This window comes from Lottia gigantea (assembly GCF_000327385.1).
Source record: "Lottia gigantea unplaced genomic scaffold LOTGIsca_26, whole genome shotgun sequence".
Classification (NCBI taxonomy): Eukaryota; Metazoa; Mollusca; class Gastropoda; family Lottiidae; genus Lottia; species Lottia gigantea.
Window position 1 is genome coordinate 2,981,484 of NW_008708797.1, and position 24,568 is coordinate 3,006,051.

At 34.4% G+C, this 24,568-nt stretch overlaps 2 protein-coding genes across 2 annotated transcripts; one reads left to right on the forward strand and one right to left on the reverse strand.

Annotated features, from left to right (window-relative positions):
* Nucleotides 1-8,050: 8,050 nt before the first annotated feature.
* On the forward strand, nucleotides 8,051-14,376 carry LOTGIDRAFT_160928 (hypothetical protein; the record flags this gene model as incomplete). Its single annotated transcript, XM_009056102.1, has 3 exons — nucleotides 8,051-8,824; nucleotides 12,143-12,147; nucleotides 14,205-14,376. 3 exons carry the CDS (start codon nucleotides 8,051-8,053, stop codon nucleotides 14,374-14,376), a joined length of 951 nt encoding a protein of 316 aa, XP_009054350.1.
* Nucleotides 14,377-15,548: 1,172 nt separating this feature from the next.
* LOTGIDRAFT_82778 (hypothetical protein) lies at nucleotides 15,549-19,867 on the reverse strand (the record flags this gene model as incomplete). Its single annotated transcript, XM_009055904.1, has 10 exons — nucleotides 15,549-15,645; nucleotides 15,945-16,090; nucleotides 16,330-16,389; nucleotides 16,678-16,787; nucleotides 16,981-17,131; nucleotides 17,455-17,552; nucleotides 17,875-18,010; nucleotides 18,262-18,424; nucleotides 18,906-19,030; nucleotides 19,739-19,867. Coding segments are annotated over 10 exons (1,215 nt in total), but the record flags the coding sequence as incomplete, so codon positions are not given.
* Between the last annotated feature and the right edge of the window lie 4,701 nt (nucleotides 19,868-24,568).

Sequence of the window (24,568 nt, forward strand, 5' to 3'; positions counted from 1 at the left end):
ATATTAAATTAAGTTTTGTTATTCAATCACATTACTGTATTTATAAAGTTCAGTTTTCAGAGAATAGGGCCTCAGAACAGATGTGTATCGCAAACTTGTGTGACTCATTTTTATACGCCCACATTATAGTGGGGTCTTATATTGTCGTCGCCCCTGTCCGTCCGTCCACAATTTTGTTCAAAGTTTTTTAATGGACGTTTTTGAGTTATTACCCATGACTAAGGAAAAACACGTGAAAATATTTTTATTTTGAGCGTATTAAAGACGACAGTTTTCATCCAATTTGAATGAAATTTGGTTTGGTCATTATTTTATCATGATGAGATCTTGGTCAAGTTTGAATTTAATAATTTTTCAATGAACAGTTATCGAGTTATTGCCCTTGACTTAGTAAAAACTCGTCAAAATTTGTTTGTGGACACTATAGAGACTACAGTTTTCATCTGATTTTAATGAAATCTGGTGTGATCATTTATTTCAATGACATCTTCGTCAAGTTTGATTTGACTATTTTTCAATACATGGAATTTGAGTTATTGCCCTTGACTTAGTATAAATGCATCAAAATTTGTTGGCAGTTTATTTCTAAATTTTATGTGTTGAATCAACAATATCTTGTACAAAGGATATTTTTGATATGATTTGACACAGTTTGGCGACTGCTTTTGATATACTAAAAAATTATCGGGAATGTGGGTGTATCGTGCTAGGCAACCACTTGTTTAAACTTGAGCAAGTGACTTCCTACGGAAACAAAAATACATATACATATGATTTTAATGCTTAGTTGAAATGTTTGCATCTTCTCTAAAAATCAACCATTTTATCTGGTGTAGTGATGTTTACGGTGGTCAATTAAGATTGTGTCTGATATTACTATATAAGAATGTTAATTTTGGAAATCTACCTGCCATAATTTTCTGTTGAGTTAAAACATTATGTTGCTCACACATCTTGGTTCACCTTTCTTTATGTCTACATCATGTTCATTGTTGATAATTATGTTTTGATTTTTATACGGCCACATGGAAATGTGGACGTATATTGCTGTCACCCCTGTCCGCGCGATGGTCCGTCTGTCAACATTTCTTGTGAATACAATGAAGACTTCATTTGAAATTTATTTGGATCATTTTTAGGAATGACATCTTGGACTAGTATGAATTTGATGATCTTTCGATGAAGGTTTTTTGAGTTATTGCCCTTTATTGTCATAAAAAATGAATGAGCCACGTGATTTGATAATTTGTTTGGATTATTGCTTTCGATTAAATAAAAATATTGCGGAAAAACTGGGCATAAATAATTATATAATAAGCCGTTGCTGAAGGAACATGTTTTCAACCGTCAACATTTCTTGTGAATACAATATAGACTACAGTTTTTATCTGATTGTCTGATGAACGGGTTTTAAAATTTGATTGCGATAGAGGTGACAGTCAATGTCAGAATTATATTAAATAATGTGTGTTTGTTTAAATCAACAATGTCTTGCACAAATTAGATTCATGGTATGATTTGACACAGATGTGACTGCCCTTGATATACTAAAAATGTATCAGTAAAGTGGGCGTAGGCTATCATGCTAGGCAACCACTTGTTGAGTTTAGGACAATCGCATCCACATTTGTTTCTGAACACAATAGAGACTACAGTTTTCAACTGATTTTTAATGAAACTTGATGTGATGAGGTATATTGGTGAGATCTGGGTCAAGTTGGAATTTGACGATTTTTCGATAAACGTCTTTTGAGTTATTGTCCTTGACAAATAAAAAACGTGTCATAATTTGTTTGTGAACTTAATAGGGTCTACAGTTCTTAACTGACTTGAATGAAATTTGTGATTAATATTTGACGATATTTCGATGAACGGTTTTTGAGTTATTGCCCTTGACTTATGAAAAACGTGTCAAAATTTGTCTGTGAACACAACAGAGAATTCAGTTTTCAACTGATTTTAATGAAACTTGATGTGTTGAGGTATATTGATGAGATCTTGGTCAAGTTTGAATTTGACGATTTTTTGATGATATTTTGATGAACGGTTTTTATACGCCCACATGAATATGTGGTCGTATATTGTCGCCCCTGTCCGTCGGTCCGTCCGTCAACATTTCTTGTGAGCACTACAGAGACTACAGTTTTTATCTGATTTTGATAAAACTTGGTGTGATGCTTTAGATTGATAAGATCTCGGACAAGTTCTAATTTGACGCATTTTCGATGAACAGTTTTTGAGTTATTGCCCTTGACTTTGTAAAAACGCGTCAAAATTTGTTAAAAATAGTTCGTGAGCAGGATTGACGCTACAGTTTTCAACCGATTCTGATGAAACTTGGTGTGATCATTGGAATTGATAAGTTCTCCGACAAGTTCTAATTTGACGCATTTTCGATGAACGGTTTTTGAGTTATTGCCCTTGACTTTGTGAAAACGCTTCAATATTTGTTAAAAATAGTTCGTGAGCAGGATTGAAGCTACAGTTTTCAACCGATTCTGATGAAACTTGGTGTGATCATTGAAATTGATAAGATCTCGGACAAGTTCTAACTTGACGCATTTTCGATGAAATGTTTTTGAATTAATGCCATTAACTTACAAAAAACCGTCAAAATTTGTTTGTGAGCACAATAGAAGCTACAGTTTTCAACCGATTCTGGTGAAACTTGGTGTGATCATTGGAATTGATAAGATATCGGACAAGTTCTAACAAGAGATATTTTTGATGAACATTTTTTGAGTTATTGCCCTTGACTTTGTAAACACGCGTCAAAAATTGTTTTTTGCCCTTAATTAGAGCTGTGTGATTTAATTGTTTGTTGTATTTGGGTTATTGATATTGATTTTAAAAAATTTTGTGGAATTATTCAGCATAAATAATTTCTTCAATATGAGAAAATTCGTACTTTAGTCACTAAAGACTGTTTTATTATTTCTGACAGCTGCCAGTGGCAGTTGGCGTATGTTACCTTGCAACGCAAGCTATCTTTGAGGTAAGTTCTTGACTTAGAAAAAATGCTTCAAAATTTGTTCATAAACACAATAGAACTGAACTACAGATTTCATGTGATTTACTCGAGAAAATATACATAGAAAATCATACAATCGTTTCACATTCCAGCGTACATCTCGGACTACAAATCATTTAGACATTTCAATACACCTAGTCATAGATCTGTAGGCATAGCCTATATGACCTAAATTTGAATTTCTTCGAATTTTAAGTATTGTAACATTGCATTAAAAGTGGAGCATCTAGATTTTCTGCCTCTACGCATGTCTAATATTGTCAGAAAAAGCTCTAGTGGATTAGGTAAGAGCTTTTACTGACAATTTTAACTTAAAATTCGAGGAAATTTAAATTTAGGTCTAATAGGCTATGCAACTCGCATTCTACAGATCTATGACTAGGTCCATTTAACAACAGAAAGTCAGAAATGAAGTCGCTGATATTATCTCTACTCAAAAGTAAAATCTAAAAAAAAAAATATCATAGTGGGCTTACTTTAATCCACGTTCAAACTCGTCACAGTGGGATCGCTAAACTTTTGCATATTAAAAAAGAACAAGATTTATTTATTGTTTCGTTTCATCATACGTAATAAAAACATTCTAACTTTTTAATGCAGCCTGCTTCAGTATGACAGTTTTTTCTCATTGCATATATTTCTCGTAGACCGAAACATCTGTCTCCATTCGAGCCCGTAATAGCAATTTTGACAGATGTCAGCTTGTAAAGAGACAGACAAATAAGTCTTCTTAAATGGAGACATTCTGCATCTCTGCAGGTGTGGGTGGTTTTAAACCTATTTACGAACTTCAAAAATATCTATCTTTCCGAACATATCGGGGTGTGGCGGATCCGAAATATCCAAATAGGTTTAAAGTTGGCAAATTAAGCAAACTATTTGATTAATTGGTGTTTCTAATGAATTATCATGTATTCTTAATCATATCATTATGTTCTTATTGCATATGATAATATTAGTTTTAACCAATCATAAATGTTCATATTTGTACAGTCTGGATAAACAAAAAAGACTTTTTTTGACATTTCCTGATCGGTCATTCATCCGAATTCTGTTGGTAATTTTCTTCTAATTTAGCTAATTATCATTTAATTGTGGACATGTGAGACAAACTTGATTTTTTACCAAGTCATTGGAACACCTCTACTTTCTAAAATGAAAATAAGGGAACCCATCTTTAAAACCATATGGATATCTTATGCTTAAAACCGCAGCACCTGCTGAGATGCGGAATGTCCCCATTTGAAGGGACAGATGAGGCAAATGGAGGGGAGGGGAGTATTTTAGCCTTGAATATATGTGAATAGTCTTCAGAAGTACTACAAATATACAAAAATCCCATATTTCTTTTAACTAGGACTAGGAATTTTTACTTACTATTTCTATATACAATGTATGTCTTTTCTATATATCACAGAGTATCCTAAATTGACGAGTTAACTTTCAAAAGCGGATAATTCTGGACACATGGATTTAAAGGCTCAAATTTCAACGGTGAGCTGTGAACACTATTACTGATTGCTAAGCTAAATAATACCGAATCTGTCCCTCTAAGATGGCTTATTTTTTCTGTCTCTTCACCAGCTGACATCTGTTCAAACAGCTATGATAGAGGTTGTAATGGTTTGAGATATCGGGCGAATCACGACTCTATGCACGGAAGGCGCGAGTCTGCGAAATCACAACTTGTTTGTCAGAGTTTTTCACATCACGAGGTTTGTTTCACCATGTGCAGATTAACCTAAAGGTAAACAAGGCAGCTGCCTTTCGGCCTATGGGAAATTCGGCCCATGACAGTAAAAATTATCACACAGTTAATAAATTTCCGCAGGCCCATCCAAAATTGTCCTACTTGGAGCGTGATGTGTGAGAATCGACTAAATGGTTTGAGCCTTATGGTGATGAATGCCGATATCGCACATACGATGTATGCTGATGAGCTGATTGATCTGTTCCCGAAAAAAAAAAGATCGCAAACTTCCTACCATAAAATTGTAATCACACCATGCCCCCTCCCAAAAGTGAGAAATTAGGCCCCTACGGTTCGTTTTTCCTGCGACCCAACAAGTCGAAAATCCACCAGGCTTCCAAACTATCGACAATTTGTTTATCTTAGATAACATTATAAATAATATTGTCTCAATTTGTAAGGGTAACTTCACTGTGCCCTAATTAATCTTAAAGCGGCATTCGATACTGTGAGCAGATTGTCATTATTGTATAAGCTATGGAACAACAAAATCAAGTGTCGAACGTTTAGGCTTATCAAGAATGTGTATAAGGATGTCAAGGCATGTGTAAGGTTGCAAGGAGGGAGAACTGATTTCTTTGATTGTTACTATGGTGTCCGCCAAGGATGCCAGTTGTCTCCGTTTTTATTTTTATTTTTCATCAACAATCTTGTTGATGAGCTTGTTAATAATGATTCAAGAGGTATTAGTATTGGCACAATATAATTAGTCATGCTCATATTTGCAGATGACATCATATTATTTGATATTACTGTACGGGGGCTACAAATCCGACTAAGAGCTCTGGAGGCCTGTTGTGCCAAGTGGCAATTAAACATAAATACGAGCAAAAGTAAGATAATAGTGTTCAGGAAAGGTGGTAAACTGAAACAATCGAAAAAGTTCTATCTTAACGGAAGTCAGTTGGAATCTGCATCCACGTCTAAATATCTTGGGGTACACTTGTCTAGTTGGTGCTCATGGTATGTAGCACAAAAGATTATCACAACAGGCCTCCAAAGTACTATTGTTATTGAAAGCAAATATTAGAAATTTTAGCAATTTACCTTTTAATGCTTAACTACATATATATTGATAGTAAAATACTACCAATTTTGACATATGGGTGTGAAGTATGGACATTTCATTCGTCACATGATGTTATACGTATTCATGGTAGATTTTGTAAGACTATCTTACACTTAGTTAGAAATTCACCAAATATTGTAGCTAGAGGTGAATCAGGTCGATATTCGTTAAGGGTACACAAACTATAAACTAATTAGGTACTGGACAAGACTATTAAGCCAGACTGACAATAAATTATTCTCACGTCTACAAATATAAATATGATTTAGCTGAAAAAGATATCTATTTTTGGTCATATTGGGTAAAACAACTGCTTTATGAGCCTGGTATTGGCTTTGTTTGGAAGACGCAGAGTGTGGGGGATGGAAATTACTTTCTTAGACAAAATAAACAAAGATGTATTGATATAGATAGACAGAATTAGCCAAGCTAAATGAAATGTTTTGTTAAAGGATAAATTCAATCTTGTATCAATATAACTTATCGTATGGCTATTTTAATAGCTTCATGGTAGCTATAATATACAGGTATGTGTGAAATGTGAACATTATCTGACGGAATTTCTTTACTGATATAAACATGATCTATAAGTGTCCCACCTTCAGTAGTGTAATGCTGAACAAGTTGTTGAAAACCAAATTTTTGAAAACGATTTAGTATAGACAATTGACCAACCAAGATATTTTGGTTGAAATCCTCCATAATAACATAGTCTGAACCAGATTCTTGTAATTCAATCTTTCTAACATTGGGAGAAATAAATCTAATCGATAAACGGGTGGTCTATATTTAAAACTCCCAATTTTAAAATGTTGACATTTTTGTTTTGCTTATAATATACTCCTACTCCTCCGTGCCCCTTTTCTTTCAAAAATTTGAAATCTCTAGTGTCATCATAGCTGCTGCTTCGAGGATGGTGGTGAAGACATTTAACTTTAGTTTTGCTGAGTTATTGAATTATTTAGTCATGTTAAACAAATGATATCACCTTCTAGCATTTTCCTGTGTTTCTGTAAATCCTCTATATGAATAGATAAACCCTGAACATTGAGTAAAATTATATTAGTATCAGTTGATATGGTCTCGTTTTCGGGTTTTAAAAAAGTACCCATTGCTCCTAATGCCGATTCAATTTTTTCATCACAATATATGTTTTTTTTCCGTAAAATCTTGTATTGTAAGACCCTGTAAAGTTTGAACTCTGCTTAACGCAACATAGGCTTGACCAGCTTGGAATATTTTATGAAGTGATATAACACCGCTATCGAGACTTAGACTTTGTACTTTGTGAATAGTAACTGCTTAGGCGAGACGTAATGGGAACTGGCGTCTAACATCGCCCTTATAGTTAACACGAGGGCTTTCATATCTCTCAATACCAATACTACCACGTGGTACATTTGGCGGAAGTGGAACACTGTCTTCATTTATTCCAACTTTAGCATTATCAAATTTTACAAAATTTTGTCAGTTTAATTATGCTGATCAGTTTGAATGAATGTTACTTGACCAAAACCTCCATTTATCAAGCCAGTAGAAACATTTAAATTAATTACTAACATAACTTTTGACCCTACACCTATTTTTAAGGAACCCACTATCAGTCACTTTAACAACATGTGGTTTTAAGCGTCATTTTAATGGTTCTAACATCTTTTGAATAATCTAGAGCACTGATGGACACAGAATTCGGGCATTTTTGCAAAAAATTAAAAAAAATGTGAATTATTATAGAGTTGAAAGATAGTGTAATTAGATTAATTTATTTATGACCTATAATAATCTTAGCAGAAGATAAAATTGCCACTTTCTTTTTATTGCTAAGGATTAGCGCAGTCGGAAGCCAGTTGATTTGGTGTCTGCTATACGATTAAGTGCTGTGCTGCGGGTTAGAATCCTGCTCTGTATTCTGATTCCACGGTCAGTGTTTGATAGAGACAGCCCGCTGTTTGCTTTTATTCCCTCAGCCTAACTAACACCTCTAAAGAATCATTATGATTCAATGCTTGCTGACAAAATTACTATGATAAAGTCACGCAACCTCTCTGAACAAAATTTTAATCAATACTCTAAAGAAGCGATCAATTGGGCAAAAAAGTCTTATAAGCGACTCCAAAATCAAACTCTTGAAAAATACTCGCAAATATTGGTGGTTTTAAAAAATTCTGACCCTATTTCGACTTCTGGTATTGATGCAGATATGATAGTTGACCCTCCAGCTTCTCCACCTAAACGTGCTCAACCACCTACCAACCAACCAATAGCATCCTCCCAAAAGCGACAGAGATCACCTACTTCCTTACCTAGTACTTCTACTTACCCACAACCAACTCCAAGCAAAAGAACCAATACCACCAATTTACCAACCTCCCCTTTTACTCCAATCTCCAATTCTGTTAGACCTCTACCTACAAGTTCACCTGCTACCCCATCAAGACCTAGATCCAACCCCGAAACTCCAAGATCATCAACCAATTCTACTTTCCGTCGACGTCTAAGCTTAGGTTCTAAATCACCAAACCATCCTCGTCGTCATGATTGTAACAAGAACAAATCAACATGGACACTCCCTGAAGTAACCAAACCAACCATTATCATAGGATCTTCAAATATTTCCCGAATTCCAGAGGTCAACCAGGACACCCAAGCTGAATCTTATCCCGGAGCCAAAATTAACCACATCATCGATATCCTTACAAAGATTAATCCAACATCAATACCATCCAAAGTCCTTCTCCATATTGGCCTCAACAACAAGAATGAACCAGGTGAATCCATCCACAGACAGATGCTGGAATTGTTATCCCTCGCCAAAACCAAATTCCCATCAGCCAACGTATTCGCCACCCAGATACCAGATCCTCCAACGCCAGAGACCAAATTTAGCCGCCAACTTACGAAAATTCAAGACCTTCTTTTTCATAAGCCATCTCCGTTTGCAAAGACTATGCCGCGATTCAATGGAATGATCGAGGTAAACCATTTAGATCTCCTTCACTGGACGGCCCCCACTGCCAAATCTGTATATTTAAATTGGGTCTCCCATTTAAACTAAACGCGGGGGGAAATATTCCAAAATTAGGACAAACTGTTGTCAATTTAAGTTCACGAATACTTTCTCCCCTTGAAGAAAGACTTCTGGACAAAGGGTTAACCTTCATACCCACCCATAAACCATTTTCGATTGAACCAATTTTGACGTCGGTAACTGAAGTTCAGAGAACATTTAAATTGAATTATTACTTTCTCGAAAAACTTGGCCGCGGTAAACGAATCAAATTTACGGATAGATCTGGCTGGAATCCACCAGATAATGCGATTGACCAAGATATTTTAACTATATGCGACAATTTATATGAAGAAATTTCTCATTTGCCTTTGGTGAATGAGAAAAACAATCTTACCAATTTTGAACGAAAATCTCTCAATAATCTAAAAAATGACAAAAACACTATCATCAGGAAAAGTGACAAAGGCAGTTGCTGCGTCATTCAAAATCGCGATGACTACATTTTTGAAATTGATAAACAGTTGAACAATCCAAATCACTATCGCCAACTTGATACACCTATTTTTATGGAAACTGGGAGAAATAAAATATTCTACAAAATTTGGTAAAAAAGAAATTTATTTCAGAAAAGCAATATGACTACCTTTCCGCGTCCACTGAGCCTCGCCAACGACACATTTACACGCTTCCGAAAATTCATAAAAATCCCGAAACTGAGTGGTCCGTTGCCAACAAAATTCCTAAAGGTAGACCAATCATTTCTGATTGTTCTAGCGAATCATACCGAGTTTCAGAATACATAGATTACTTTTTACTGCCACTAGCATGCCAACACCCTTCTTATCTGAAAGACACAACCGATTTTGTTGAAAAAATAAAGAAATTGGACATTCCCGAAAACGCGTATTTCATTTCTTTGGACGTAACCAGTATGTATACCAACATTGACAACAATGTTGGTCTTGACGCCGTCCGTAAGGCATTTGTTCGATATCCATGTTCTGATCGACCTGATACAGAGATTTTAGATTTACTTAAACTATGTTTAACGCGCAATGACTTCTTTTTTAATGGAAAAATATATTTACAAACATCTGGAACTGCTATGGGCAAACGATTTGCCCCTAGTTATGCGAATATATTTATGGCCGAGTGGGTTAGGGAGATAGAAAATATCTCACCGTTTAAACCTTTATTTTATGGCCGGTTTCTTGACGATATTTTTATCATTTGGTCCGATACTCTAGAACATTTCTGGAAATATTTCGAAATTTTAAACAACCACCACCCTTCCGTGAAATTGACAGCAAATATCAGCGAAAACAGCATGGATTTTTTGGACACCACGGTGTTCAAAGGCAACAACTTTCTTTCTTCTAAAAAATTAGACATTAAAGTATTTTTTAAGGAAACTGATACCCACCAACTTTTATACAAAAGCTCGTTCCACCCGAAGCACACATTTTCTGGAATAATTAAATCTCAAATTCTAAGATTTCATAGAATTTGCACCCAGCAGGCTGATTTTGAATCCGCCTGTAAACTAGTTTTTGACAAATTAAGGGAGAGGGGTTATTCCAAAAGGTTTCTTCGAAAAATTAAGAATGACACGCTTTCAGACATTTTGAGAAAAGAAGACCCCTCTCCACCTTTTATTGGATTCGGTTCATTTCCCTGTGGAGGTCCTACTTGTCGCACATGCGAACACATACATGTTACCCATTTTTTCAAAAATAACAAGAACGGAAAATTGTTTGCGATGAATAACCTAATTTCTTGCGGAGATCAAAATATCATATACCTAATTTCTTGTAAAAAAATGCGATGTACAACGGTTTCTACATCACCTAGCATGAAACCTAAGCTTAGACGTCTACAACGCGAAAGTTATTGGATCGATCAACTGCAGACTGTGAGGCCAAATGGACTCAACATTCAACATGATAACCAGGTAATACCCTTTATAACGACATTTGATTCTACAGCTACCAAAGCCTCCATAATAGTCAAACGCCATTACTCGGAACTTCAGAACAAATTTCCCCATGTATACACAAAACGTATATCAATAAATTAATCTATTTCTAAGCCAGTGCTTTCATTGAGACTCGTCTCAATACACCCTAACACCAATTTTAGGAACTTCTTCGAACAGGTTAATGTATCAAAAATTCACTACTCTATATGAGTGTATGTTAAATTATTGTACGTGAAAGTTATTTTTTTAAGTGTTAAAAGATTACATAATCAGATTAATTTGTTTATGACCCAAACTACTTCACACCTGCATGTCAAAAGTTCATATGGATAGCTTTCCTATCATATTATATAACCTGTTATAACACCTGTCAATCATTTTAATCCCCACAATCTACATATTTTTATAAACATTTAACACTTTTATGCCTATTTTCACAAATTCAATTTTGTATTAAACCACCCATGTCACATATCGTTGAAAAGAGAAAATTGAGTAGATCCTGAATATACAAACCATATTGCTAGGAGTTAATTAAACCCCAATATTTTTAAAACATATTTTAATGTATTATTGTCATATATCATTGAAAAGATAATCAAAAGGGAATTACAAAATTGAAAAAAATAATTTAATGTGTTTATTAGAAAAGGTCATACAGCAGTCCAAAGTTGTCAAAAATGTTAATTTTTGAATGGCTATTAAACCGGAAGTTAATATTTTTCAACCAATATCAGTACACCTGTGGATAGCTGAGGTCAAGAACATCCTACAGTGAAATTTTCAAGGTCATCGAAGGTCAAGGTCACATGGTGTGTAAATCGGTTCATAAATATGCCCTACAGACTTGATGCAAAATATTCGCACATTATGCAATGGCACACTTCCGGTTTAGCAAAAATTGAGTTTTAGATATTCATTTTTGGTTCCAGGTCATTTAAGAATGTTTGGTGAAGACAATTATGCTATACCATTTTCGATTTTGTCTAGGGACGTTCCCAAAAAAAAAAGTAAAAAAAAAAAAAAAAAACATAACGAAAACAAAGCGTGACAAATCGATAGATTTGCCACGCAATTATTTAAATTGTGTACATTGTAAGCCATATCGCATTGCTTTCAAAAGTTAAGATGTCCATGATCTTTTATGGACTCACTCCACTAAAACATTTTATGCAAATGATTGTATCCAGGCTATTTTTAGAAATCTTCTTTCTCTCTCCCTTTTGGGGTTTTTGCCTGCCTATTTTTGGGTAAAATTTGGTCTAGATTTGGAATTTGATGTCTGAAATTGCATTATCTTTCAGATTTGGTGAGATGATGAGAGACTTAAAGGCGGAAGGCTAATTCTAAAAATAGTCGTTTTGTGAAGTGCCAAACTCTAGCTGATGAGTATAACCGGTAGTAGTCTACTTTCAATTTTAGTAGCTCAAAATTTTCATGGTCATCATATAATGAATTTTTTAGGAGACATTGAGAATTGGTCAGGCTTTCATTCGATATATTGGAAAGCTTTCAACGAGATTTCTGGAAAAAGTTATAGAAGGTTGAATTTCGTGTTTTAACATGGGAAGAGATGGCAAATGAATTAGTGGAGTGAGTCCTTATGATCGAAAAAGGGAGACAACTCAACTTAGAGAGACATGAAAGATTTTGCCCTCTCTGCATCCGCCCAAGTATAGAAACAGAATACCATTTCTGTATGGACTGTCCTTATTACGACCTTAGAGTAAAACTAATTCCATCGTTCTTTATTAAATACCCAACATTTGGAAAATTTTATACTTTGCTTCAAACTACCAATGATACTGTTATAAATTATTTAGCCAAGTTTGTGTTTTTAAGCAAGAAAAAAATAATTTAGTTCTTTTCTACTGAGAGATTATGAATCCTGTCGGAGATATACTTATATATTTATTGTCTTAAAGTATATTACATGTTGATTCAGTTATCATGTATTAATATAAATGTATATCCATGTAATGTATAATGGGCCTATGGCCCTCGTCCCAAAATAAAGATATTATTATTATTATAGTGGCCCGGAAGGCGCATCAGCACGTCACACTGATACCGCTTTGAACCGATCTCATATCGCTCTAACGAAACCCCTCTTCAAACCGAAGCGGGTTATCCATCGCGATTTCCGATGGCGAGTGTGACCGTCTTATGACGCTATGATCACAATGTATTTTTCAGACATGGGCAGTAGCAATTTACACATTCGCTTCTGTTCTACGGCATACGTAAAAATGCTATTGATTCACGTGTATTTGTTTGTTCGTGTTGCTGCTAGTAATGTCCGCAAATGACCGGTAGTTCCAGGACGACTCAGTGTCTCGAGCGTGTGCCCTCATTGATGTGACCAAATTACCTTGTCCCCTTAAAACTATGACCGAATTACCTTGTTCCTTTATTACTATGACCAAATTACCTCGTCCCCTTATAACTATGACCGAATTACCTTGTCCCCTTATAACTATGACCGAATTACCTTGTCCCCTTTTAACTATGACCGAATTACCTTGTGTCCTATAACTGTGACCAAAATACCTTGTGCCCGTATTACTGTGACCAAATGACCGTGTGCCCGTATTACTGTGACCAAATTACCAACCATTGTGAGTTGTGACTCTACCAAATTGAATGCGGTTTGATGTCGCTTTCAGTGTACCATATTAGAAAACAATTAGAATGCGTTTGGTGCTTGATAAGTCTACCATGAGTTTGAAGTTGAGGATGTATGCTAACTACAGAGGTGGGAAAAGGTCTTCAACAGAATCCCTGAAACGTTCCTTCGGTCTCTTTCTCTAAGATTAGCAAGCGAGCTTCCGTCAGAACAGATATAACATCAACCAGATTGCAACATAGCGCATTATCGTTGAGCTGTGTTTGAAATGAATCGCATCGCTGTACATCAACTTATTCAACTATCGAAGCGTTGACCAAGAAACTATCTGACAGTTGCTATGCCATCATGAGGCGCCAACGGAACTGAACAGCTTAATCCAGAATGACCTGTCGAGTTGTGGACAGACAGCTTAAGATTTCAGTTAGAAAAAGTTGTCTCCTATCACCCTTCTCTACCTCTTAGTGATTGCGCGTAACATGAAGAGGTCAACACAAAATTGATCGAACCAGGTGGACATTATGGGAGCAACTGGAAACGACCTAGCCCTGTTTTCCCAGAACCACCAACAGATGGTTTTAAAAGTGCAAGCCAAGATTCTTAAGATCAACACAAAAGCCAGTCACATTGCATGACACCGAGCTGGAAGAAGTAGATGTCTTAATATCTAGTGAGCATCAATGACAAGAATTATAGCACAGACGCGGCCGCCAGATCAAGAATAATCAACATACTTGCAGCTATAGAATATTTGGAGCTCCAAGACATGGAGGTCAACAAAGACCACCACCAGAAAAGTACAGAATTTCATCAAAAGCTGCCCGAGAAAAACCATCAGCCTACAGAAGAGGAGATCCAGAGTTGGGGAAGGAATATTGTGCCTACAAGCCAAACTGTAGTCAAGGGCAATAACTCTGAAACCATTGATCATAATTTCTAACTTGACCAAGATCTTATCAATATATACATGCATACCAAGTTTCATCAAGATTAGATAAAAAAAACTGAAGCTTCAATAGTGCATACAAGAAATATGGATGGATGGATGAACGGAGGGACAGACGGACAGTGGCAACGACAAAATTAATTAACCTTAATAGTTGTATAATTATTTTTATCTGAAATCGCAAAAAAAAAGAGAACGAAACCATATGATGGAAGTAAACAATGCATACACGTAGTGTCTATATATTCATTTATAACTCAACCTCAGCTGTCTGACGTAATTTTCAAAATGAAAATCAGAAGTGCGCTCATTTACAAATTGCTGTTGACAATTATAAGTGATAACGGCCTGTTAACTTAAATTAGTTTATTTAATTAAAATTCAACATTTTCATGCTGAATAATGCAACAGAAAGCTGAAATTGAGATGCTAGATTAAGCAAGTACATCAATTTACTAGTAGTTGTATCATGGTTATTCAATACTCCTGTTATTCTAAATGAAAATGGAATGATATTTATTAATAAAGAGTTCATTCTGATGATGCTGTATATCATGATGGTTTTGAAATGCTCCACAATGTCTAAGCAGTACCATGGTCTATTACAATACAAAAACAAACAATAGCAGTCAAGAAATGAGATTATTCACTGTTTTAAAAAGTCTTTTCCATTTACTCGACCAACAATCTGACAGCACAATCATTCACAGAAGATAAGATACTATCTTCACCTTAATTTTTTATCTTCACTCAAGTAACTGGAAGGATTGTCAGGTAGACTAGGACAGGTATAATAATCAGAATTAAATTCATATTTAACATGTTCAGTATTACTCTCTGATAAACTCCGAGATCTATCACTTAATTTTCTTCTACGTTTTAAATCACCAGATAAACTACGGACTTTGATCATATTCTTATGTTGAATTTCACTGATTTTGGTAGGTTCTGGTGATTTTTCAGAATGTTCAGACATACTTGATGAACTATTGTTTAAGTCTGTACAATGACTAGGTGGTTCTACATCTATGACTCCAACTGTATGTACATCACATTGAGTTTCATTAACAGTCTTATTATTTTTAGTTTTACTGATTGGTTTATCTTTTGTTGGCATAACTTGAGAGTCTATTTCTCTGTTATCACTTTTTTCTTTCATATCAGTATTTTCACTCAATAATTTAGTTCCATAACCCAATAAGACAATGCTGATTAATATTTTGGATGTAAATAAGCTGAAATATAAATGTTTTATGCTGATCATTACATGCAAATAGAGACACATTATAAGTCTAATTAATTATTCCAATTGCCTTAATTCTAACTTGACTTTTATTTTTTAAATAACCACACTACATTTCATAAAAATTCAACAGTTCAAAACTATAGACACTTTAGCATAAAATTCAAATCCTTAATATTATGTGATTTTAAGGAAACATTCTTGTTTAATTAAAACCCCAAGAACTGTGTTTTCGGGAATTTTAGCAGAAGAAATAATGATGTTACTTATTATTGTAAATAAAATACTTACCAACAGTAAAGAATGATTAATAAAGCTATCCCTAAAATACCACTAATTTTAAAGGATTTACTACATACTCTAACTAATAAACATCCCAATGGTATTGGAGTAAATCCCATTTTTCTGGACAATAAGTCAGAATGATCAGTAAATGCCTGAAAAATATGAACAGGTGAGATATAGATAAACAATTTTGACTCGCAACCAAACCAGTAGAGTTGTAGATTGACAAATTCTTGTCAAACTTATTCTTGCAGTTTGACAGATGTTTGTTTGGGATAATCAAATATATGAACTATCCATTTAACATGTCCAGCAAATACAGATAATTCAACAGTCTTACTATTCAGTTTCCTTCCACAATGGTCATTACAATTCTCAAATATCAACTTACAGACTTTTGTCTACTTGAAATCATATCAGTGGCTAAGTTATAGGTGAATTCTTGATAAACCTACAATATATATATAAACAGTATAATATTGAGGTAATCCATAGATGTTACTTCATATCTATCAAGCAATTCTAAGACACCAGAATAAACAGCAAGGGTGTCTTATTGAAGACCTTAAGAGTTTAAAACTTGATGTTACTGTTACTTACAATGTGCATCCATCTGACAACTGGCTTTCTTTCTCTGCACTTGCTATTGTGTCTGCATTGTGAGAAAAGAGGTTTCTTTGAGGTTATTTTAAAGAAAAGTCTTCAAACATTAGAAGATAAGAAATTAACTTATATCTACCTCTGATGGTATTTTATTAAATTTAGTAACAAAAGCATGTTTAATCCAATCAACAACAAATTCAGCAACAAACACTAACAAGGCATCTGGTAATATAACCCAGACATGATCTATAAAAAATAGTAGAGTTCAGACATTCAACATTAACAATATGCTTATCTGGTACTTGATATATCTTGCATTTAGAATAATAGCACTACTGAATAATGACTCTGATCCAATGGAATATTAAAAATTGATGCTATCAGTTTGCTGTCAGTTGGCATATTGATATAGAATCTGAAAAAAGTTGTCTATTCTTACCAGGGTTCCATGAAAATTCTGTCATATTTCTAATGAAGACTATTGACAATAATAATGCCCAGTGAAATCTTTCCTTTATATCACCACATGATATATGAAATAAATGATTTCTGTCTAATCTTTTGAAAAGGTTTCCTTTGATTTCTACAAACTACAAGAACAAGATGGAATTAAAAGACCTAGAAGCGACACAAAAACAAAAACATACCAGGTCTCAAAATAACATTTCTTCAAGCTAATCGTGAATATTTCCTAGTCATGAATGCTTTGACAGTAACCTTAAGACAAACACCATGAAAATACAACTACATGTAACTTGAGTCCATCAAATTCTTTTATTTTATTTAGATGACCATACCCTGATGGAGGAGATGTTTTTACATCTGACAAAATAGTTTTACAAGTGTCAAGGAAATATCAAACCTAACAAACAATAAATTAATATGTTTCCAAACTTATATAGCTAGTACTTACATTGTTTGACATCATTATTGTCATTAATGCTTTATTATGTGAGTTGAAAGCCACATTTAATACTGCTGCTTGAAACAATATAATGAGTGTATGTATGACTACAGTAAAAGATAAGGAAAAGAAAAGAAAAACTTAAACCAGATAAGCAGCATTTAAATTTATTTCCTACTGTTAAGTAAGGAAAAGCACAGTAGACATTATATTTGTTAATTTCCAATCCCAAAAATTGTCAGCATCACTGACAGGTAGATAGTTGTAATAAATTTTATCAAAAATTAGCATAAGTATGTGATATATACATTGAATTTCGTGTACATTTTTCCAGAACTTGTTTAATATCTTACATACCCTAATAATATAATTTCCAATCAATAGTTCTTTGTTCAGAAAGCCATACATCTTAAATTTTTAAAAGGATACTAACATAAATAATAGATAAAAGAAAATGGGGCAATGTTCCAACATGTTCCCGCTTTCTGTCTCTTGGTTCTGTAGCTGTCCAAAACATAGCATCTAAAATATCTTGTCCAAAACCAGAAAAAAGCTTATCTGCAACCTGTAGAGCATAACATTAGCAATTATTTTAATTATAACTTCATCTTGTACTTAACTAAAAGCCTCAAGATATTGTAGTAGCACATCAGAACTAAGTTCAAGAGAAACATTAAGGATTTAGGATTGCTGATAAACTAAAATCTTTAATCAAACCTTACCATTGAAAAAATTTCTATATGTAAATAAGCAAAAAATCCAATAATTTACAGAATGAAAAATTGGGTTAAGGATTAAAATAATGATCAAACTTACATCTAACATATTGTGTAAAACATATAGCTTAATGACCGCTTGTCCTCTCACCAAATGGTACATCATTGATGTATCAATATAATTAACAATACAACAACAAGAAACAAATACCAGTCCCTTTAATAAATCACAGATCTGGGCTGATTCCAAATATCTTCTAGAACTGAAAGAAATAGGTTTTTGTTTTAATGTTCATGAACTTATGCAGAACGACAACACCACTGCCATGTGAAACCATCTGCAGGGACAGCAGCAGCAGTGATAGCCTTTCTTTTTAGTTTCCAACTAGTAAAGGTGCAGGCAAATGATTAAATGATTTTTAATATTTATAATACAAAACCTTTCATCAAATGTCAACTCAATATGAACTTGAAAGTCATTTAAGTACAACTTAATAAGCTTATCTATAATCTTAACATAGGATTGCAATAGTGAATCAATACAAAATAAAAGTGTGCCTGTTGGAGCTACAAATCAACTTCTATGATGTTAATTGCAGTTTATTGTAAATGCCATTTCAAACTCCATCACTTTTAAGTTTTCATCACTTAATAATTGGAATGGTATAAACAAAAGCAGCTTCGATAAAAACATAGAAACATGGAAAACAATTATCATATCAACAAATACAGAAAAAAACATACCCAGATGAAAATAAGCCACAAGGGTGAGTAACCAAGCGTATCAGGGCCATAAGAATTCTCAATGGTAAGAAAGTGAAAAGAAATAAGAAGGCATCCACACACTGGAAGAATCCATAAGCACAGAACTGAAAATAGATTGGGTAAGGATAAAGAGTATAATGCACTAGTTGAATAAAAAAGTGAAAATAATAGCCCCTGTAAATTTTCTTCACAAATTGTATTTGATTTGATGTGCGCCAAATTTTTCCACCAATGACCACAAAAGAATCTGATATACCAGTAGTCATTTAAAGATGTTAAAAACCAGATGTTAGAGCTAATTTTCAACTTTTCAGAATGTAAATCTTGCGCTCAGTACTCATGCAAATCAACAAAAAACCTCTAATATATTCCATATTCAGATTGTTTATAATATGTTATATTTGCATGAAAGAATATCAACTGTATCATGAAATTGACAACAGTTAGTTGAAATGAAGGAGAACCTGACTTCAGATTTTAATTCTGAGCCATATATATTTCAAATTCTGCTCTATAATACCTCTTGGGATCTTAATCAAAATGACTCTTTGTTCACGAGTGCACTTAACAGGTGTCAAAACTATACGGCAGAATCCCTCTATAATCCAAGAAATCCATAAAAATAAAGTAAAAATCCATGAAACTAAGTACTTTTAAAACACAATTAGAAGCGTGTTTTAATAATTACTTAGTTAAATGAATACACTGTGTTTTATACAGAATGTATTCTTTAGCAACAGGTAAGTCCAAATGATGAATATATATTGACCAAGTTTGATTATAATTTATGATATACTAAATATCTTGACTACCTTTTCATATTCTCTAGGTGTTTTCATAAAAGTATAAACTCTTTCTCTTCTTTCTGCATACTTAGATTCATCTCTTTCTAATCTGTAACCTCTTGTTAGCTCAGAACTTATATATTCTAACACAGACAAACTGGCTGAAAACATATTCTTACATCTATAATTTCTGTTCAGATCAATTTAAATACAATTTAATTCTCTTCTCAACAATATATATTCTTGGGATTTTATCACGAATTGGGACTAGTCCAAAACATCTGCCTCTATTCCAACTTCTGATAGCTAATGTGAAGACAGCTAGCCAGGCAAGGTAATATACCATATACTGTTATACTATATATATACTGTTTATTTAAAGTCAAATCTGCCAGTGGGCGTATATTATATACGCCCACTGGCAGATTTGACTTTAAATAAACGCGTATATTATATACGCCCACTGGCAGATTTGACTTTAAATAAACAGTACAGTAACAATTACAACTATGAAGCTTCAGTTTTATACTTCTTTTCAATTTTTGGAGGTGATGCTGTATAATATTACCAAGTTTAATCAAAGTCTTCTAGATTGTTTACAGGCTAAAACTTGAACGCATTTTTAAGTACAAGGGCAATAACTATCATTTTTCAATTTTTCTGATTTTCAATTGGGTTCATTCTTGGATGTTAACAACACTCACACCAAGTTTCGTCAAAATCTGTCAATAATTCAACCTTATAGAGTGTTTAAGGGCTACAAATTTAATGCTTTGTTTAATCAAGAACAAGGGCAATAACTCATAGTAAATATTTTTAGATTCTTCTAATTTTTGATAGGCTTCATCTTTAGTTGATTGCAAACACTCACACCAAGTTTCATCAAAATTCGTCAAGAATTATGACTTCTGGAGTGTTTACTCCATACTAATTATTTTTTGGATTTTTTGGATTTTCAATTGGTCCATATTTGGGTGATATCAAACACTCACACAAAGTTTCAAAAAAAATCTGTCCAGAATTGCATCTTCTAGAGTGTTAACGAGCATTTTAAGAACAAGGGCAATAACTCATACTAAATATTTTTCGATTTTTCTGATTTTCAATAGGGTTCATACTTGGGTGATTACAAACAATCATACCAAGTTTTGTCAAAATCAGTCAAAAGGTGCAGAGAAATCTCCAATAAACAGGGCCATGTTTTTCTGACACTACTTAGTTACAGCAGTCTGCCGACAAATGTCCAAAGAGTTATTTAATTAAGGGCAGATGAGAGCAGTATTCGGTAATGTTAACATGACTTTGCCTATTTGTTCTACTTGCGAATCTGATAAAAAAGTACTCTTCTAAGAGAAAACTCGCTGTGTGAAAATTTTCTCATTGTATTTTGTCGTTAGTTGAACTTGAAGTGTCGATTTAATAAATGAATTGAGGCTATGGATGGGTATAGGAAGATATGATAAAACGAACCAGCCACATACCACCGTTTGTTTTCTCTTTTGAATCAAAGTTGCTTGATTCCTTTGGTTCCTTAAAAGAGCTTGACATTTTTATTCCTGTATCATATACAATCTATCTAGCCTAATTTCAACAACATACTCTTTATTCAAATTCCACTTAATGAACTTGAAGACTCCAGACGGAAGCGAAAAAGGTCTGTGCGTGTTCACTCTGTAGACCGTACTATTTTCAATCACCTGTTAAGGTAGTCCGAAAATGTCCAAATACTTTTATGATATGTGAGCAATGAGCATAAATATTACGTCTGTCTCTTCAACTGTCGAGGAATGAGAATACATCATAAGTAGAATATCAACATCTGCGCAACAAGATGGTTTGTAATCAACTTGACAGGATCACTGTTATTAAAGTAGACATGTTGTCAAAATCATTATGGTAGACATGAAATGAATCTTATGTCCGTCAAAAACGGTTTGGAGAATACAGATTAGCTAGGTGAAGATGATAAAGAACTGGATTTAATAGAAGACATTTTTAATCCTTTATTCATAAAAATGTTGGCGAATTGTCGTTAAAAGAATTATCATTTTAATTAAACACAAAAAAAACTGTTATAATGTATTGATTAATAAACTCTTACGATATTACAAAAACTCCCTCATCATTTCAACACCCTTAACACCCCCAACTTAATACAATCTAAATGATGTAGGCCCAGACCTAAATTATGTTTAGAATTTCTATCTATTTCATAAACATGTTTTTGCATAGGGGGCTCTTGTCCTATCTTAATATTTGAGCGAAATAATCTCGTTGAATTCTGATGGTTTTTTGTTGAATATGTCGAATGTCAGTCGTAAATCGTAAAATAAAATGCATTAAATATCACACGAGATATAAATTTTTCGTTTGCTGTGCTATACAGACCCATATTTCATATTTTGACAGGCAAAAGAAAGTTTTCACCGACTTCATTTGACCACACACCAAAGTCAAAGGCATATGTGAGATATATGATGATTGATTTATAAACAGAAATCATTTTCCTTGAATTAGAATGAAAATGCATTGTAATACCGATATTCAATTCTCCGCAATACACAAAGGAAGAGTCAAGGGGTCAAAATTAAAAATTACAAAAACCAGAATTCATTGCAAAATTGCATAAAGAGTTCATTCCATGACAGTAGTCAGGAAAAAACTTCATCAATAACGAGTGTGGTCACCCTGGGCAAACATGCACGCAAACACACGCCTCCTCATTGACGTCGTCTGGCGGCGGATAACGTCAACAGGAATCATGTTCCAGAAGTTCAATAGAGTCTGTTCAAGTTCCTGTCAGTTCACTGGAGGCGGTACATATTGTTTCAGCTGACCATCAAGATGATCCCAGAGATGTTCAATGGGGTTCATATCTGGAGAACAAGGAGGCCAGGGCAATACTTCGGACAATATGAGGCCTTGTGTTGTCTTGTTGTAAAATCAATCCCCTTGGCCGCTGTTGAATAAAAGGCACTACAACAGGTCTCAACACTTTATCAATATATCGCTGAGCGTTCAGATTTCCTCGGATGATAACCATCCGTGTTGTAATCTAGCCACAAATGCCAACCCATATCATGACGCCTCCACCTCCAAACGAGTGAACTTCTGTGATGCAGTTTGACGCCAGTCGCCATCCACTTCGACGAAAAACTCGAACCGTGCCATCGTTCCTGAACAGACAGAACCGACTTTCAATTGTAAAGAGCACCTTCGCTCAGTCACGTCGCTGCCACCGACGTGCAGTTCGTGCGCATTGCAGTCTGGGTTGAAGATGTAGACGGGTCATCGCCATTCCACGGAAGGGTCGGTAGGCTCGTAAGCCAACTGAAAGAAGTCGTCGAGGGACTGTTTGTCTGCCGATGACATGACCTAGTGCTGTTGCTGCTGTCGACGCCGCCGTCACCTATAATTATGTCTGAAGATGAATCCCCCGGATGTAGCGGTCGTTGGCCGTTGTTGTCTCTCTCGGTCTTCCCGATCTTGGTCTGTCTTGGGTCTTGGGAGCCGGATTATCATATTGCTGATGGTGATCTGGGAGCAGTTGAAGGTTGTAGCTATCTGTCGTTGAAAAGCCCACATATTGGCAATACCGATCGCGTTGCGCTTGCGTTAGTCTTGGCATACTTTTGGTGGTTTTTAGCTTACTGAATGACTGTTCTGTCCAACTTCGGTATTTATGCCGTTTGCTTTTCTGTTTTTTATACAACGATTTTTAAAGTGAAAACTTTCTTTTGCCTCTCAGTTTATATTGAACCCTCAATAAAAACTTATATGAGAATTATAAATATTGCTTTAAAACTGTCGTCAATGATATCAAAAGAATGCATGTTTGTTGTGTTAATTATAAAAAAAAGAAATAAGGAACCAATTTATGCGATCATATTTTACCTGCAACATTTATCTGGCAATCTATTTAATTATATTGATGTATGAGTAGGCCTACTATTAAGATGATAAGGAGAATAGATTCTTAATATCTTCCTGCTTTACGCTTTACAATTTGGTTTTGATTTTAGTTAGAATCTTCAAGAAAAACTTAAAAATTTGTTTGTGTGTTTGGCTCAAACGACAACAGGGGTAAAACTGGGTGACTTTAATTGTTTCTTCAAACACATTGGAATTTATTGTCGCTAAGACAAAGAGATTTCATATGACTCAATACTATGTGTCTTAACCTAATTTTTAGGAAAACTGTGTTTGTGTCATAAAAAATTTCATGTATATAAATTTTCGCCCCTTAAATGTCACACTGAACTTGGTATTAGGAATACATTAACTTCATTGGGCTCTTTTCTTATATCACAGCATGGAGCGAATTGATTGGATGGTACACTAGCGAATACAACCAATCAAAAAGACTGCACACATTACGGCTTAAATTAACAAATTTTTTGTCAAGGTTCTGATGGTCTGTATCGATAGCGTACTACCCAATCAAAGCGTTGCATCTTCAAATGCATCTTGATGCATGAAAAGAGATGAAGTCAAGGTATTACACGCAGTTCGTAATAACTTGAAATTGTGAAGATGAGTGTGACTTCGACATATATTCCAGATTGGAAATTTAATATTCAATCAAGCCTAATAATGTATCTTCTTTAAAGCAGACCAACTGGAATGTTGATATCACCTCTCCAAGCCAACATTCATGATTATTCGGAAAGTTTAATTAAGTAGTATGAGATATAGCCTATACCACGGCTTTTACGAGTTAAAGGGACAGATGCCATTTTGGGGGATTGATTTGAGTCTTGAAATATGTAAACAGTCTTCAGAAGTAGCAGGCAGGGGCCAAAAAAAATTTTCCCGATGGGGCTACAGATCATCCTTTCACTATGTTGAATAACAAAT